This window comes from Nanorana parkeri, unplaced genomic scaffold (assembly GCF_000935625.1).
Source record: "Nanorana parkeri isolate BGI_ZX_2015 unplaced genomic scaffold, ASM93562v1 scaffold457, whole genome shotgun sequence".
Classification (NCBI taxonomy): Eukaryota; Metazoa; Chordata; class Amphibia; order Anura; family Dicroglossidae; genus Nanorana; species Nanorana parkeri.
This window is the reverse complement of record NW_017306725.1, coordinates 278,980-295,516: the sequence shown is the minus strand read 5'-3', so window position 1 is coordinate 295,516 and position 16,537 is coordinate 278,980. Positions and strand designations below refer to the sequence as shown.

Here is a 16,537-nt window from a genome sequence, read left to right as displayed (position 1 = left end):
TGCATTTTATCTTGAAATTTACAGATTTTTCCTTAACCCTCCCACACCTTTCAAACACTCCTTTTGAGATCCCCTATCCAAGAAGGGCATGGTTTCAACAATTTATAGTTTCCTCCAAAAAGGTGATTTGCTATATCCCCTGCCCTATAAATCCCAGGAGCCAGATAGCCCATGCTCCTTAAAAATCACAGGTGACTTTTCAATGTTTAATGCTCTCTAGTTGTTGTCAATAGAGCTGGCTCCTTAAAGAAAAAAAAAAATCCTGCTGACTCAAATTTGTACACCCCGCGTCCCAGATTTGGGACACAATCTCACATGGTTCACTAAATTCCTAATTTACTGAGGCCAGTTATTACAAATGTGGTACATCCACCATCACAGACTGGCCAAATTCACAAGGGGTGCTTTGGATTTTTGCCTTAGGGGCAGTGGAGAAATGGGTACTCTGGGGCTGCCCCAGAAACAAACAATTCTGGACCAGAGCATATCAGTTAGTATATACCGTCCTGGGTAGCTGTATTCCTGATAATCTATGCAAAGCTCTCCTTAAACCAACCAGCTGTACTTCTGACCAATTCAGGCTCATTACCTTTTAGTTTCACAGCAGCAAGGCAAACTCTTGCTAAAGCCTGGTGGTCTGGCAACTAGACAGTAGTGCAGGTTAAGCAATCAATGGCATGTATTTAGTCAACAAAAAATTGGCTGCCATTCTCTGTAATACAGTTAAGAAATTCAGAAAGGTTTGCACTCCATGTATAACACATTACTGCCCCAGGGAATTTTATAATTGGCTATGGATTATCTAATTATGAGCTGTACATAGGAATGTGGGGCTTAGTGCGGGGGGCACCCTGGTTGGTCTGGCTCCATAACCTCCCAACCTTATTGCCTCCTCCTTTCCTCCCTCTGACTTTTCCCTACTAACCTTTCCCACACTACCATTTTATCGTCCCTTAATGTTCATATTTTCACAGTTAAATTGTCTACTTGTTCCAACCCCCTCGAAGTACAACCATGTAAATACACTAGAATATCTCATGCAGTTTAAAGCTAAGTATACACTTGTAGATTTTCAAATTAACTTTCATACAAAAAGTCATAATTTGGTTTTGGAATTATTGGAGTTTTCTAAATGAAAACCACAATTACGCTTAGAATTTTCTTTGACAAAAATGTTCCATCCGGCACCTTTTTTTTTATTTTTTTGTCTACATTCAAAACCATCAATTGAATTTTTAACCCCATTAACTATTAGAAAATTGAACAAAGTTATATTTTTTCAAACAAATTTCTACTGGTGTATAGCCAGCTTAAGTTGTTGGATACTTGCCAGTGGTCTTTGTTGTAATATATACCCACCTTGGCTTCCGGGAAGCTAATGGATTGTCTTGGCTGTCTCTGTAATTTCATGCTTTTGATAACAATATTTGCATTATGGGTCAGACTCTTTACACTGTACTAGGATATGTATCTCTTTTTATTTGGTGTTTGACTGCATTATTCGTAAAACCTTCCTATAAAAACGTATTGAAGCAGGAAGATGTTTACAATGAATAACAGTGCATCAGACATTAGAATATTAATCCTATTTTTGTTTAGGCATGTTTTTAATATTCCCCTTTTTGGCTTGACAGGAAATAAGTGTTTCTGTGACTCTTGTTAGTAGCATGTTTATCTGCTATTTCTGTCCAGTTGATTGTCGTAAAGAATCTCTATTGGGTACATTATGTAAACTATCTACAGTATGGTCTGGAACGTCAAGTGATCAATTAGCAAGCAAGGATAAAAGTGGAGCCATATCTCCTGATGGTGCTTTTGTAGGGCAATCATCTTTCATGTAGGATGTGTGGGAGAAGTACTTGGCTGCAATTTGCCTATGTCCAACCATACACGGCAAGAAGAATGTATTCATTCCTTTTTGACAAACGTGTTTTTTTCCCCCTCTGTTTACTTTCCAGACAAGTATCAAAGAAGGATTATTACTGAAGCAAACCAGTTCATTTCAAAGATGGAAAAAACGCTATTTTAAGCTTCGGGGCAGAACCCTGTACTATGCCAAGGATTCAAAGGTAAGACATCCTTTCATTCCTTTTTTTTTTTTTTTTCCTCTTTCATTTTAATAAGCAGTACATACTTGCCAATGAACATATCTACATATTGCTTTTTTTCTTGATTTTTTAATATTTGCATATATAGTTTTAAAGTGACCCTTAACTCAGGAGTTAAATCTTTAAAATGCATTCAAGTGCCTTAACTATTAACAAAAATGTAGCTTATTTGGTTATCACTCAGCTGTAGATCCTCAAATCATCTCTGAATTTGTGCTGACAATGTCCTTCCTTCTGGAGGGTGGCTTTTGTTCCCCATGGTCCCTGTGTGTGTTGTAAAGTAGCCACCACTCCAAGCTTACTCCCTTGATGGACTGCAATCTCATAAAAAAATTACTAAACTAAATGTTAGATTGTAGTCCATCACTGGAGCAAGCTTGGTGCGGTGCCTACTTTACAACACACGCAAGGACCATGTGGAACAAAAGTAGCCACCCTCCAGAAGGAAAGACCTTGTCGGCATGAATTCAGAGCTGATTTGAGGCTCTGCGGCTGAATGATGCACAGATAAGATACATTTTTGTTAATACTTGAATGTAATTTTAAGGTTTATCTTCTGAGTTTAGTGTCGCCTAAAGCTTTCTTAGAAGCCGAAATACTTTGTATCCAATTCTAAAATTCATATCAACACAGAAAAACTCCAGTCACAATTTTCATAATTACGATTAGCCAAATGTGTTTTTTTATTTTTAATGTTTTTTCCCGTATGAGCAGAATATTAGCCCCCACAGCACAGGTGTAATGGATTTAGGTGGTGTTTAACTGGTATGCAGCTTCTAATTAGTATGGACCGGGGTGTCCGACTGGTGTGGACGAAGGCAGAGGAAGAAGCGCTACGACCAAGTACACATTTAAGGGTGTGGTTGCAGGTGGGCATGGACGGGATAATGATGTTGATTCAATGTCGTCAGTGGTTGATCATGTGGTCAAAATTGTTTTCCGGATTGTGTTAATATAAATCGAGAAGAAGGGAGACAGAGATGGTGCAAGTGAATCTCGAGCAATAAATAGGACAACGTGTGAACATGTAGAGACTCACCACGAGGTTCTTAAAGATATGGGGGTTGATTTACTAACCTTATAAACACGCCACGAACAAGTATACACCTCTGTAGTGTGTTCCCTCCCAGCATGATCTATTGGTGGAATCTAGACACCTTCGTAGTGTGTACACACCCAGCAGGTGTGTTGTGCAACGCCCTGCATGAATTGCAAGGCGATGTTGTGTAAATTAGCTCCACATTGTGTTGCTTGCGTTGATGAATGCAGGAATGTAAATGCATGAGCTAACCATTTTTGTCTAAACTGTGAAGCAGCATTATATATGCATCATGTGCATGGTTTTTCCATATATGGCATTAGTGGAAATATGCTTTTAGAGACTTTTTGGTTGATAAATACGTTTTGCTGTGTAAAAATCACACGCACCTAGTGCGTGCGTGTGTTTTAGGTTAGTAAATCACCCCCATGATGTCATCAACGACGGAAGTCTTACGCTGTTTCTGATGCTGGAGATGATGGACTCTTGCTATTGAAATCCTATAATTACACCTGCATCTGAAGGAATTCGTCAAACATCATCTCCAGCATCAGAAACCGCGTAAGACTTGACATCTTTAAGAACCTCGTGCTGAGTCTCTACATGTTCACACTTTGTCCTATTTATTGCTCGAGATTCACTTGCACCATCTTTGTCTCCCCTCTTCTCGATTTATATTAACACAATCCGGAAAACAATTTTGACCACATGATCAACCACTGACAACATCGAATCAACATCATTATACCATCCATGCCCACCTGCAACCACACCCTTAAATGTGTACTTGGTCGTAGCGCTTCTTCCTCTGCCATTGTTCACAGCCAGATTTGCAAGGCTAACAGCTTGTTCTCTGTTTTACACGGTCTCTACATTTTACTAAGTGGCTACTCGGGCATCATCTGATGTCAGATTCAGACGTAAAGTCCTTCAAGCAGCTCTTTGATCTACAGGCATTCCCCTTTTTCTGTTAATATTGGAGGTGGTGCTCTGTTCCCTTTTGTTTCCTATGTTCGTGGTGGAAGCCCCAGAGCCTTGGATGAGCAGCCCCTCAAGTCTGTGTGAAAAACTGTGATTAGCTGTTGAAAACTTTGAGTATGCAAAAGCAAGTGGATCGTTCAGCTGGCAGCCATTAGCGCCAAGAGTTAAAGAAAACTTTTTTGTCTGTTTTTTGTTTAGTTTGCTGTGTTGCTGACTCCTCAGTAGTCTCTTAATGCTGTAACCCTCAATAGACGAGAAAGAAAATTGGATTTTTGTGCTCGCCATAAAATCATTTTCTTGGAGTTTGAGGGACACAGGTTTCCCTTCCCTGTGTTTATATTTCTGCTCTTGGTACTGCTACTGTGTCACCAAATGGAGGCATGCAGGAAGTCGGGGATTATTTTGGACTGGGCACTGTTTTTTTTGGGTTGTCCAAACCATCCTGTAGGTGGCCGTATAACCCAGTTGTCTTTGAAGCCTGTGCCCCTCAGTTAATTCCAATAATAGGTTTTTACGGTGACTACAAAAATCCAGTTTTATTACTGTATGTGTCATTGTTTCAGATTTTCTTTGGCTTCCAGTCTGGTAGAACTATTGCTTGGTAGAAAGGGTGACTGTAACTAAGCTGAAACTTCCCTAATAGATTCCCAGATTGACATAACATGCCAATGGGGGATCTTATTCTGTCCCACGATATCCGATTTTAATATATTCATGTGACTTTTCAAGAGAAAGAGCCAAACACTTTTATTAGTACTTAACAAATGCAATATTTAGCAAATTTCTTTAAAACTAACTTTTATACTAGTGTACCCCAAGATAAAATGTTCCAATCTCTGTTTAGCAATTTTGTTTTTAATGAAAGCTGAAATGTTAAGGGAATAATTTTATATCCCCCAAAAATGCACCTAAGCTGATAAAACTTTAATATAAAACTGCTATATTTTGGTTTTAAGTGTGTAGAAACATAAATGCTCCTACTTTGCAAAACTTAACTGTAAATGTTGCCTTTCTGATTAAAAAAAAAATCTATTATATGTAGGGATGCACCGATACCGGTTTTTCGGTATCAAATAAGAGTAGCGATATTTTGCTTTCAGTACTTGCCGTTACGGATACCGGTGCTTCCTCAGGCATGTAGTTGGCTTCCTCGGCAATCAGGAAGCTGGGCGGCGGGTAATGACATGTCACCCGGCTTCCTGATTGCCCGGGAAGCTGGCTCCATGTTCCCCTACGGCACTGCCGGTCAGAGGAAATTCCGGCATCGTGGAACATTTGGACGGGTACTCACCCAATTACTTGGTATCGGCACAGATACTAGTATCTGTGCATCCCTAATTATATGCTTTTAGAGTAATAAATACCATTGTAGCTTGAAAAGGTGCACAACACCATTTACGTTACATGCCTTTTGGAGACTCCAATTTGGGAAATTGTAAGTATGAGTTATTTTCAAAGCCTGAAGTAGAGTGAGCCCCAAACCACTGGGATGCGTTGGCTGTTCCTTACACTCCATACCAATAAAGATACTTACAAACAAAAGTTTAACGAACATCTATACTAGGTGTTAACTCACACTCTCACAGGTGTTCCTGTTTTTGAAGCAGCCTTCATATAGAAAGGGATTATTTTGTTTAATGATCGTTATCTAACACACATTCATTTTTATGTAAAGAAAAGCAGCAGCAAAAGCAGCAAAATCTTACACCTTACATCAGACTACCCTGCTGAGTGGGAATGAGGCCCTGCCTTTGGGATGGACCAGTGGTCTCTCACACTCCCCTGCCTATGACAGGACCACAGGTCTGTGTCTGCATGCTCATTTAACACATGAAGCACTGTCCAGCCTTGAGTAAATGGCCAAGAAGCAGCTGTGTTTGCTTCACATGCTCCTCTGGGTTGGACCAGGAGGAATCCTTTGCAAAAAGCAGGGGCCAGCAGACTAGAACAAAGCAGTTTCACTGTGGAATCATGCCAGTTGCGGGGGTTAATGTCGGCTTGCTTACTACAGCAGCAGCCAGTGTGAAGGAGCAGATTGCTAATGCTGGAGCAGAATCAGAGGGCATTAGGGAAGTAAAAAAATAAATAAAAGTACTACTGCCCAACAACACACTGACCTATGGGGAAAAGGGTAGGGTTTCTTTTTTTTTTTTTTTTAAAGCACTTAGAGATGATGCCCAGCTAATTTTCTTGATTCTAAAAGAATTGGATATTTATTTTCTTGTTTTATTATCTTTATTTTTTTTCAAGATATAATTAGAAGACATCTTCAGTTGACTGACGATTAGTGGGTTCCTTCAGTACAGCTCGTCATTTATGCTTTTAGGGATTAGACCTTTTGCATAGACTCGCACTAAAATCTGCCTAGACTACCTTATTTGGTTTAATGTTGGAAAACTGTAAAAGTGAAATTCAGTTCTGCAGTGGTCTTTGACGTCAAACAGTGAGAATAAAAATAGAGAGGATTTCTGCCTCAAATAAAGCAACACTGTGTCCCTGTACTGTGTGTGGCAATCTGTAATTGTGCTGCCAAAATTAGATTTCCCATAGGAGTTGCATAAAAAGTTGCTAAAATAAGAAATCTTAAAAAAATGTGGCTTCTTAATGCCTGTCAGCATTCGGGCCCATTTTGTAGTAGAATTCTTAGACTATATTTTTGTAGCCATACCATTCTGTAAGCTAAATCGTATCAAATTGTAGCACAGTTGGCAAAACCTGGTGAAAATCTTCAGGTCAGTTCACACAATTAATTTAGTGGAGATGGTTTATTTTCTGTCTAAAGAAATATCAGTCGATTTATATCTTAAATCAAAGTCGCCCTTTACTTTTCTAAAGTGGTGTAAGTTAGCACCAAAATACATTATATAACCACAGTTCATGAGGCCGCAAAGCAACTTTTCGAAGGGGCCCTCTTCTCTGGTGACCTCCTTCATGTTATTGATCTTAACAAAAAATATGTCTATATTGAGCAGAGGTAGCAGGAAAGCTGTAAGTATAGGCAGTGCACTACTAGGAACCAGAGCTGTGGATAGGCATATAATTACTCTCTGACTCTGATGCAAACATCTTTAATCTGTTGCATTTTTCTTTTTGTAGAACTACAAACAGCTATTTAGTCTGTTTTAGAAACTCTAGGATTTGTAGAGGCGAATTTACGGGGCTTGAAAAATGTTATCATATCTCACCAGTAAGTCAAAAATTTCACCAGTCAGCGTGACCGGACTATAGCCTTGCAATTTATGTTAAAAAATGTTTGGGGGCAAATAGAGCTTTGTTTTGGTGGTATTTAATCACCACTGGGGTTTTTTATTTTTTACTATATAATGAAAAAAGTACCGTAAATCGGGAAAGCTACTCGTTGGGCTCCGCCGTCCTCTCTTCACAGACGAGAGGACGAGTGGATTTTTCAAGCCCTGGGAATTTATCAAAACTGGAGCAGCTGTGCATGGCAACCATGTCGGCCTCTCTTTCATTTTCAAATCTTAACTAAACAAACTGAAAAGAGAAGCTGATTGGTTGCCCTGCATAACTGCTGCAGTTTTTGTCTGCTCCAGTTTTGATAAATTCCCCCCGGTGTTCTTAAGGAACCGGACAAAGTTTGCACAGCTGATGCTGCTGTCTGCACCCTTTCAGCCGACATCCCTCGATCAGCTGGTTGAAGGAGCCAGTGAGAAAATCTTTGTACAAACAGAGCCAGCAGCCAATGAGCTGCCAGCTCTGTTTGGGTATTTTGACTGGCCAGTGCCAGAATACAAAAAAAACGGCGGGGATTCCTCGATCAACGTGCTCGTGGCATTGATGGATGAATCTTCTCTATTTTTTATTTGTTCAACCTGCAGGTTGAATGAAAAACAATAGAGCAGTATATGGCCAGCTTTAGGAATACTTGGTGAAATCCAAAGCTGGCTGGGATGACCAGAAGCTCTGAGGGCATTAAATCTACACAGCTAAAGAAGCCTGCGCAGCCTGCTAAGAGGATCTGTGATTAGTAACCACAATTCTGACATTTCCTTCTGTATGCCAGATTGGAAATGTCACATGGGAGGTACAGGGTCAGTGGCAGCAGCAACCTCTGCAATCCTTAATACAGTACTGGATTTGTGGATTATCTTTACGTGCTCACAAATTATTTGTTTAATTTGCCTCAAAACCCCCTAATAGGGTCCCCTTCGAGCCATAGGTCCCATAGCTGCCATGTGTTCTGCAATGGCTATTGTTATGCTACTTATTGCAGACATTCTTTGGTGCTAAATACTTTTGTTTAGTGTCTCTGCATTTCTGGAAACCCTAAACCTATGCTTCAGTTATTAGTGCAACTTTCAACAAATCAAAGGTTGGCCTGCCGTTTATTGGACATTGATTCCATAAATCATTTGAACAACCAATAAGGATTTGCTGGGGGGGTTGGGGGCAGGATAGTCCTAGACTGTTTTCTAGAAAATGAAGAGATTAGGGTGCTGAAGACGATGCACATAAAAAGATATATGCAGACACCCCTTTCATTACATTATAGATGTTTTACATGAAAACACAAAATCGCTTGAGATAACTGCTTCAGGCTTGCGGATCTCAATAGGTGAGCAAAAATGTCCATGGTTCCAACATTTCTCTACCTTTCTCTGTTCTTAACTTAAAAATATTAATGTAGAATGTTAAATAAATTCTGTAATTGCATGTTTTCAAATCCTTATTCTGTGTTTATGTGCATTGTTGCTTTTCCTTTTTGTCTTTGTATATATGCATATATATAACATGTTTGCGTTCTGTCTGAATTGCCCAACCACACTTGGCTGTGCAGAACAAGACTTCTTTTTTTATATGTATTGAAGCTGATAAAGCCATTCCTAATCCTATTTATTTATTAGAGGGAGTGTTCTGCGGACGGTGGAGTTATTGTTACACAGATCCTTGTTGGCTCATATATACAGCTATTGTGACAGATTACAGCTATGTAATTAGATGTGCCCTCTAAGTACATTTTGGTTTTAGTAAAAGTGGTTAGAGTTGTTTCAAACTGACTTGCATGTAATCTGCTGGTAATGAACTGACCATTTCTTCCCAAGGGTAATGTCTGCTTATGCTTAGTTTCTTCATATGCTTGGATTGAATCACTCAGATTTGTCCTACCTTTCAGGCTGCCAAACCTGTACAAAAATACGTCCATCACTATTTTACTAAACTCTACTGATGTAATTATTTAAATGAATGCCGGAATTACAGGAATTTGTTTCTCATTTTGCATTTACAATATAGCTTATAGTGTTTTAAGATACTATACAGTTACACACATCTACTTTGTATGATCAGAGCAACTCTTTGGTACTTTTGACTCTGGAATAATGTGCACAATACATGGGGAAGAATACTGCATTTACAAACAAATGAAACTTCATATCTTTGTCATATTAAAAACATGTAAGGTCAGTGGGCCCCCCGTGCATTAACGTAAAACCCAGAATACATATTTATCTATTTTACTCTGTGTTCCCTCCTCCCTTCTGTTTTAAAAATAAAATGTGCCCAGGCTCAGCCCTGTCCCCTGCTTTCTCCTCAGTCATTATGCAGGCTGAGCTCTCAGTACTCCAGGGCTGAGTAGTACTCGAACGTTATTAGTCATTACGTGGGTGCCACCCAGTGCAGGAGGAATGCCTGCTGCAGATAAGAAGCTCCTATGATGTGACGAGGTTGGCTAGAAGAGTGAAGGAAAAAAGTGTGTGTGCAGGTGCCAAGTTGGGCACTTAAAGCTGGAGATTCAATTTTAAGTTGAGACACAACAGATTTATTGTCCATAGCAATGAAATTCTCCTCTTTATGTTTCTAGTACTGTAAGAAATAGATGGGGAGAATTTGATAGCCTTGGGCTGCAAAATACCTCTTCCTTTAACCACTTGCTGACCAGAGTGTTAAACCCCCCTTCCTGTCCAGGCCATTTTTCAGTATTCAGCGCTGCAGTACTTTGACTGACATTTATTCCGTCATGCAACGAATTTTATACCATTTTTTTGGGGCACGCAGAGCTTTCTTTTGGTGGTATTTAATCACCCCTGGGATTTTTTATTTTTTACTACATAATGAAAAAGTACTGAAAAGTTGGCCAAAAAAAATTCTGCTCCTGCGCGCCCAGAAAAAAAAACCACGTAAATGTACGTCCACACGCTGGACGTACATTTTTATGGGGTTAATACTTTTCTACAAAAGATGAGTTAGATTTCCTTGCTTTTCCCTAGTCTCTGATATTTGATGAGGTTGATTTGTCAGATGCAAGTGTCGCCGAGTCAAGTACAAAAAATGTGAACAACAGCTTCACGGTAAGATGTCCTCTGGAAGCGGCACCCTGAGAATCTAAATCAAAGAAAATGCTTGAAAATTGGCAATGAATTCTTTTGTAGCACAGTTTCATATAATCGTAAACATAGGGATGGTAGTCACCTGCACACCAGGGTCCAATAATATCAATGCGTCTTTATTTGACATCAGATGTGAAAGCAAGGTTTCGGAGCCTTTAACCGCTTGAAGACCAGGTGTTTAGACCCCCTTCCCATCCTGGCCATTTTTCAGTGTTCAGCGCTGCAGTACTTTGACTGTTATTTATGCCGTCATGCAACGCTGTTCTGAAATGAATTTTATACCATTTGTTTGGGGACAGATAGAGCTTTCTTATGGTGGTATTTAATCACCACTGGGGGTTTTATTTTTTACTATATTCAGGAGAAATTACTGAAAATTTTGAAAAAAAACCATGTGACATGTAACGTGTGCGGCGTAATGGGGGCAATCGTCGTTTTCGCAGGTATGCGCAGCTGACGCATGTTTACATGCGTGTATGTAGGGGTGGGGACTTAAAAAAATGTTTTTTTAAATTCTTTTTTGTGTAACCTTAAAAAAATTTGGGGGGAAACTACATTTTTTTAAAATTTTTTTTTTCCACTTTATTGCTATCACAGAGGGGGGCTAGAAACCCTCTAATGTGATAGCAAAAGAGGTGACAGGTCCTCTTTATGGAGACATCAGGGGTCTCCAAGACCCCTAATGTCACCTAGGACCCCCCTGAAGAAGCTGATGAAGCAGAGCTCTGCTTCATCAGCTTCTCTCCAGCATCTGAAGCTGGAGAGTGACACGAGAATGCGGAAGTGATGTAATATACACCACTTCCGCATTCTGACAGCGGAGAGGGGACCGGAGGGAGCTTGTGTACCGAGCTACCTCTGATCCCCTGTGACAGAGGGACTATGCTGGTCCCGTGCTCACACCGGAGCCCGGGACCAGCTTGACAGCGGGGGGGGGCACACGTCTCGGGGCCTCATACAAGCAATCCGCCGACTCTATACATGCCCAGTTACATCCAAGAAGCTCCTGGCCGGCCGTGTATACACAGCGGCTGGCCGGGAGGTAGTTAATGGTCCCTTTATCAGTCATACACAGAGTGAACAGTTTCATATTTCATATTCACAGATAGACTCTGGCACTTTTAAAAGGTTTGCTTAAATACCAAGCAATTCATTGCTAGGCCTAGAAACATATTTTTGCTGAGTAGCTCAGTGTCCTGTTTAAAATTACAAATTAATATTGAAAATACTCTGCATGCTGCTGTTTTGAGTGTTTTTTTTAAATTCTCTTCAGCATGCAGTGTTTTGTCTTTATACAATTTATTTACAACTAAATTGATGGCTGCATTGTCTTGGTCTGTACTATGAAACCAGAATTCGGATGCTTCAGAATAGCTCACGGTGAGCAAACCGTGATGGAGTGACATCTCGCTGGTGCAGCTAAATAGTGTGACATGGCCCTAAGATGTTTGCTGTTCCCTCTGCTATAAACCAACAGAACCAGTAAATCCTGCAAGGGCTTGTCTCCACCTACTGAATAACTAATTATTATTTACTCATCACTGGTGCTTCTGTAAATAACATTTTATTCAGTACAAGTTCCATCTGAACTTTTTTTATGCACACGTAATTTTTGGGAAAACTTTTTAAAAAATAAATACATGTGTCACTTTAGGAGTCAGTTCTGTGCAGAAACCCATACCAACCAATCCTAAACCATACACCAAAAGGATTTCAGACTACTTTTTTTTTGTACTAAATGTGTCTGTAAAAGGTCATATGGAATAGCAAAAGGACTTCTGATATGAATACTTGTTCCAGGCCAATGATGCAGAAATGTAAAGCCACTGTGGCCCATCATGACATCCATGCAAGCAACATTTTCTGAGGGAGAACAATAAATAGCTACATTTTTCTTTCAGTACAGAATCCCTTTACAAAGGCAGTTTAACAAACTGCCAAAGCTCTTTCTGTTCAACAATTCTGGCTTACAGCAGGGAAAGGTTTACAGACTGTTATATTTGTAGAAAGTGTTTAGTTTTTTTCTCTGTCCCAACTTTTTCTTCAATTTCTTTTTTTTTTTTTAATCTCAGGATCTAAATCATAAAACTGCATTCAAGCAGCTTAACTATTGAACTGATACTAAACTCGGGAGTTAAATCTGAAAATGTTTTCAAGTACCTCAACTATTAACACAAATGTAACTTATTTGTGTATCACTCAGCTTTAGATCCTCAAATCATCTCTGAATTCATGACACTGTCCTTTCTTCTGGAGGCTCCAATCTCACTCCTGTGATGGACTACAATCTCAATACAAATTAGTGAACTAAATGTGAGATTGTAGTCCATCACAGGAGCGTGCTTGGAGTGGTGACTACTTTACAACACACACAGGGACCATGGGGAACAAAAGTAGCCACCCTCCAGAAGGAAGGACAGTGTCGGCACCAATTCAGAGATGATTTGAGGATCTACAGCCGAGTGATACACAAATAAGATACATTTTTTTAAATAGTTCAGGTACTTGCATGTATTTTTAAGATTTAATTCCTGAGTTTAGTGTCACTTTAAGACAAACTCTCTTATTTTTTCTTTGGTTGCAAAGTATTGTCTGCTGTATTATTCATGTGTGCTAAAAAACACATACTTGCACTGTTCCTTTTGGAATCTTATTGCAACTTTTCTTGTATTAAAAACCATTAACAAAAATGTATCTTATTTGTGTATCACTCAGCACCAATTCAGAGATGATTTGAGGATCTACAGCTGACACTGTCCTTCCTTCTGGAGGGTGGCTACTTTTGTTCCCCATGGCCCCTGTGTTTGTTGTAAAGTAGCCACCGATCCAAGCTCACTCCCGTGATGGACTACAATCTCACAGGAGCAAGCTTGGAGCAGTGACTACTTTACAACACACACAGGCCATCGGGAACAAAAGTAGCCAGCCTCCAGAAGGAAGGGCAGTGTCGGCAGCAATTCAGAGATGATTGGAGGATCTACAGCCGAGTGACACACAAATAAGATACATTTTTATAGTTTTACATTTTATATACATGTAAATAGTTGTTATAGTGTGTGTGTATATGTGTATATGTATATATATATATAATGTACACCTTATTTGTGTATCACTCGACTGTCTTTTGGAGGGTGGCTAATTTTTTCTGACCTTCTGGAGGGCGGCTAATTTTGTTCCCTTTGGTCCCTGTGTGTGATGTAAAATAGCCACCACTCCAAGCTCTCTCCTGTGATGGATTACAATCTCAGGTTTAGTTTACTAATTTGTATTGAGATTGTAGTCCATCACAGGAGCAAGCTTGGAGCGGTGGCTATGAAATGACTTACACTGAGCCCCATCTTTTATTGATTTACAAGAAAAATCTGAATATATTTTCTTTTGAAAAAGTACTTGATATGATTTTTCACCCTTGAACTGCTCTCTCACTCACTCTCTCTCAATTACTTTGTTTGGTTATTTAGTGGTAGTCTCTACTTTTTAGAGCAGAGTGTTACACTGGTGTTCAGTGCTAATAACCGACAGCCAAAGAAAAAACACTGGTATAACAAAGGCACTGTCAGCATAACATGTAAGAAAAACATGAAGACTTTGTTAATTGATGGTTTGCCCCCTTCCAGAAATAATCAGGTCATCTTCCATTGGGACTTTACAGCCTGACACTGAGCTGACATGTCTGCTGTATAGGGCTGCAACAACTAATCAATTAAATCTATTATGAGAATAGCCGGCAGCTATTCTCAATGTTGCTTGAGAGAGATATTTTTTTTATTGCAACCAATCAATTAGTTGTAAAAATAATCGGGCAACTAATCGATTATGAAAATAATCGTTAGCTGCAGCCCTACTGCTGTATTCAGTTGCATACACTCCCTGTCAGAGCAAACAAATGTATATCTGAGAAATGATGCTTTACTATTATAACAATGTAAAGTGTATGTAAATGCTAATGGTGAAATGATAACTTATTCTTCTCCCTGCCTTTGCTGACTATTATCCTTTAAGTTTGATCCCAGCTCTCTTTGGACTACTGAACATCGTCCCACCATCTTATAGAGATGGGAATGTGTTCTGTAGTCCTAAAACACTTCCTGTTCTAGGGTGACAACATTACTTCTCTATAAAAGGTACATTGAGTGAGAGTTGACACCCTTTGACAGTAAGTGTGTTACTGGTAGGATTTTCAGGTGAGACTAAGGGAAGGAAAAAGGCATGAAATAAAGGGAACCCATGCAGCCACTGTATCTAAGTACTGATTAAACTGCATTATATTATATTTTTGTTCTTGGGTTTAGATATACTTTAAGAGTGGAGATTCAGATTTAGACAAATGCCCATTTGCCTGGTTCTATTTAGGAGGGACTCTACTATAATGGAAAGTTTGTTTTATAAAATGAATCCTGTGCTGTATATTGCAAAACCTCCATACAGCTCTGTACCAGTTTTATGTACAGATCTTTCATTCACACAGTTTGGACTTTATGGGAGTCTGAGATTATATTAACCTTTTCGTGGGTAAATATGTGCACTAACTCTGAAAGAATAACAAAGAGCCCCTAATACAGTATGTATGCATATCAAATATAGAATTTTGGGGATATTATTAAGGGTCTCTATAGGATGTTTGCCTGTGACCATTTAAATTTGTTTTTCGAAAACAGATGGGCTTGTAGAATTCTCCCTCTCTGCCAGTTCAGTGGTGTAAATGGCACAGAACTGCATATGTTACTGTGCAATGGCAGATGAGATATATTTGGCTTTGTGCAGATTGGGTAAGAAATGAAAGTCTCATGACATCAGTTGGAATGATTTGAGGTTTTTTTTTTTATTTAACCTAAAAGAGAAGTAAACACATGCTCATGGGAAATCCTGAAACTAAAGATACAGATTGAGAGCTGTAAAGTCTGTGTTTTTCAAGCTGTGAATTTTTTGCATTCTGGATAGTTGAAGGGAGTCGCATCGTCCAGTCAGCTTTATGCACATTGTGAAGCTGAGCATTAAAATATTTAATTATCGAAAAAAATTAAAAATTGATAATCTAATTTCAATAGAGTTTCAACATTGTATGCGGAGGCTTGCTAGCCTTGGGTTATCTACTCTGCGCTGATTAAAATGTCTCTATTACATAATGAATGAAGACCGTAGGCTGGAAGTTAAACCATATGTAATCATACTGCATGACCACTGGTTGTATTTATTTACAAAGCTGCAATGACTATTGACCATTTCAGTTTCTGGTGCTTCTCTCCGTTTATGGCCTTGTTGTCACTGAAATTTTTTTTATGTGGTTTCTGTTTTTCGTTCTGTGTGCATTTTCACTGAGTAGACCTGAGGAATGAGACATTTTTATGCTGCTTGGTGTGCAAGAGAGGGATAGAAAGAATCAAAGAAAATAGAACTGCTCGGTGAGGTGTGGGCAGTGCTTTATGTACTGTTACTAATGTATTGCTATCAGATGTTCACTTGCAGAGTTTTTTTAACTGTTAAAACTTTAACAGTCCAAATAAAACAAGTAAATGTTAAGACATACAAGATATACTAAATCATTGTTGAAGCCAATTCTGGTTATTAATATGTGCAAATCCCAAGTACAGATATCTATTTTAATTTGGGTCATTTATGAACAAGGTCTTTTTTAATCAATCACCTAGCAAGATGGATGAGAAATCTGGAAGGGAACCTGTCATTTTTCTAGTTTTGGGTTGTTTAACCAGTTGACATCCGCGGTGTTAAACCCCCTTCCCATCCAGGCCATTTTTCAGTATTCAGCGCTGCGGTACTTTAACTGACATTTATTCCGTCATGCAGCGCTGTACTGAAATGAATTTTATACCCTTTTTTGGGGACAGATAGAGCTTTCTTTTGGTGGTATTTATTCACCACTGGGGGTTTTATTTTTTTACTATATTAAGGGAAAATTACCAAAATTTAAAAAAAAAAACAGTTTCCCCTATATTAAATGATAAAACATTTATTATTACCCAATTTTTTGGTAAAATATAAAAGATGGGGTCACGTCGGGTAAAAAGACACTAAACATGTCAAGCCTTAAAATTGCGTGCGCG

General features: G+C 39.1%; 1 protein-coding gene across 1 annotated transcript in view; it reads left to right on the top strand.

Moving 5' to 3' along the window:
- DGKH (diacylglycerol kinase eta) overlaps nt 1-16,537 on the top strand; it is a 172,140-nt gene that overhangs the window by 75,391 nt on the left and 80,212 nt on the right. The window contains exon 3 of the mRNA XM_018560473.1: nt 10,356-10,436. Within this exon, the coding sequence (XP_018415975.1) occupies nt 10,356-10,436 (81 nt within the window). The remainder of the gene's footprint in view (nt 1-10,355; nt 10,437-16,537) is intronic.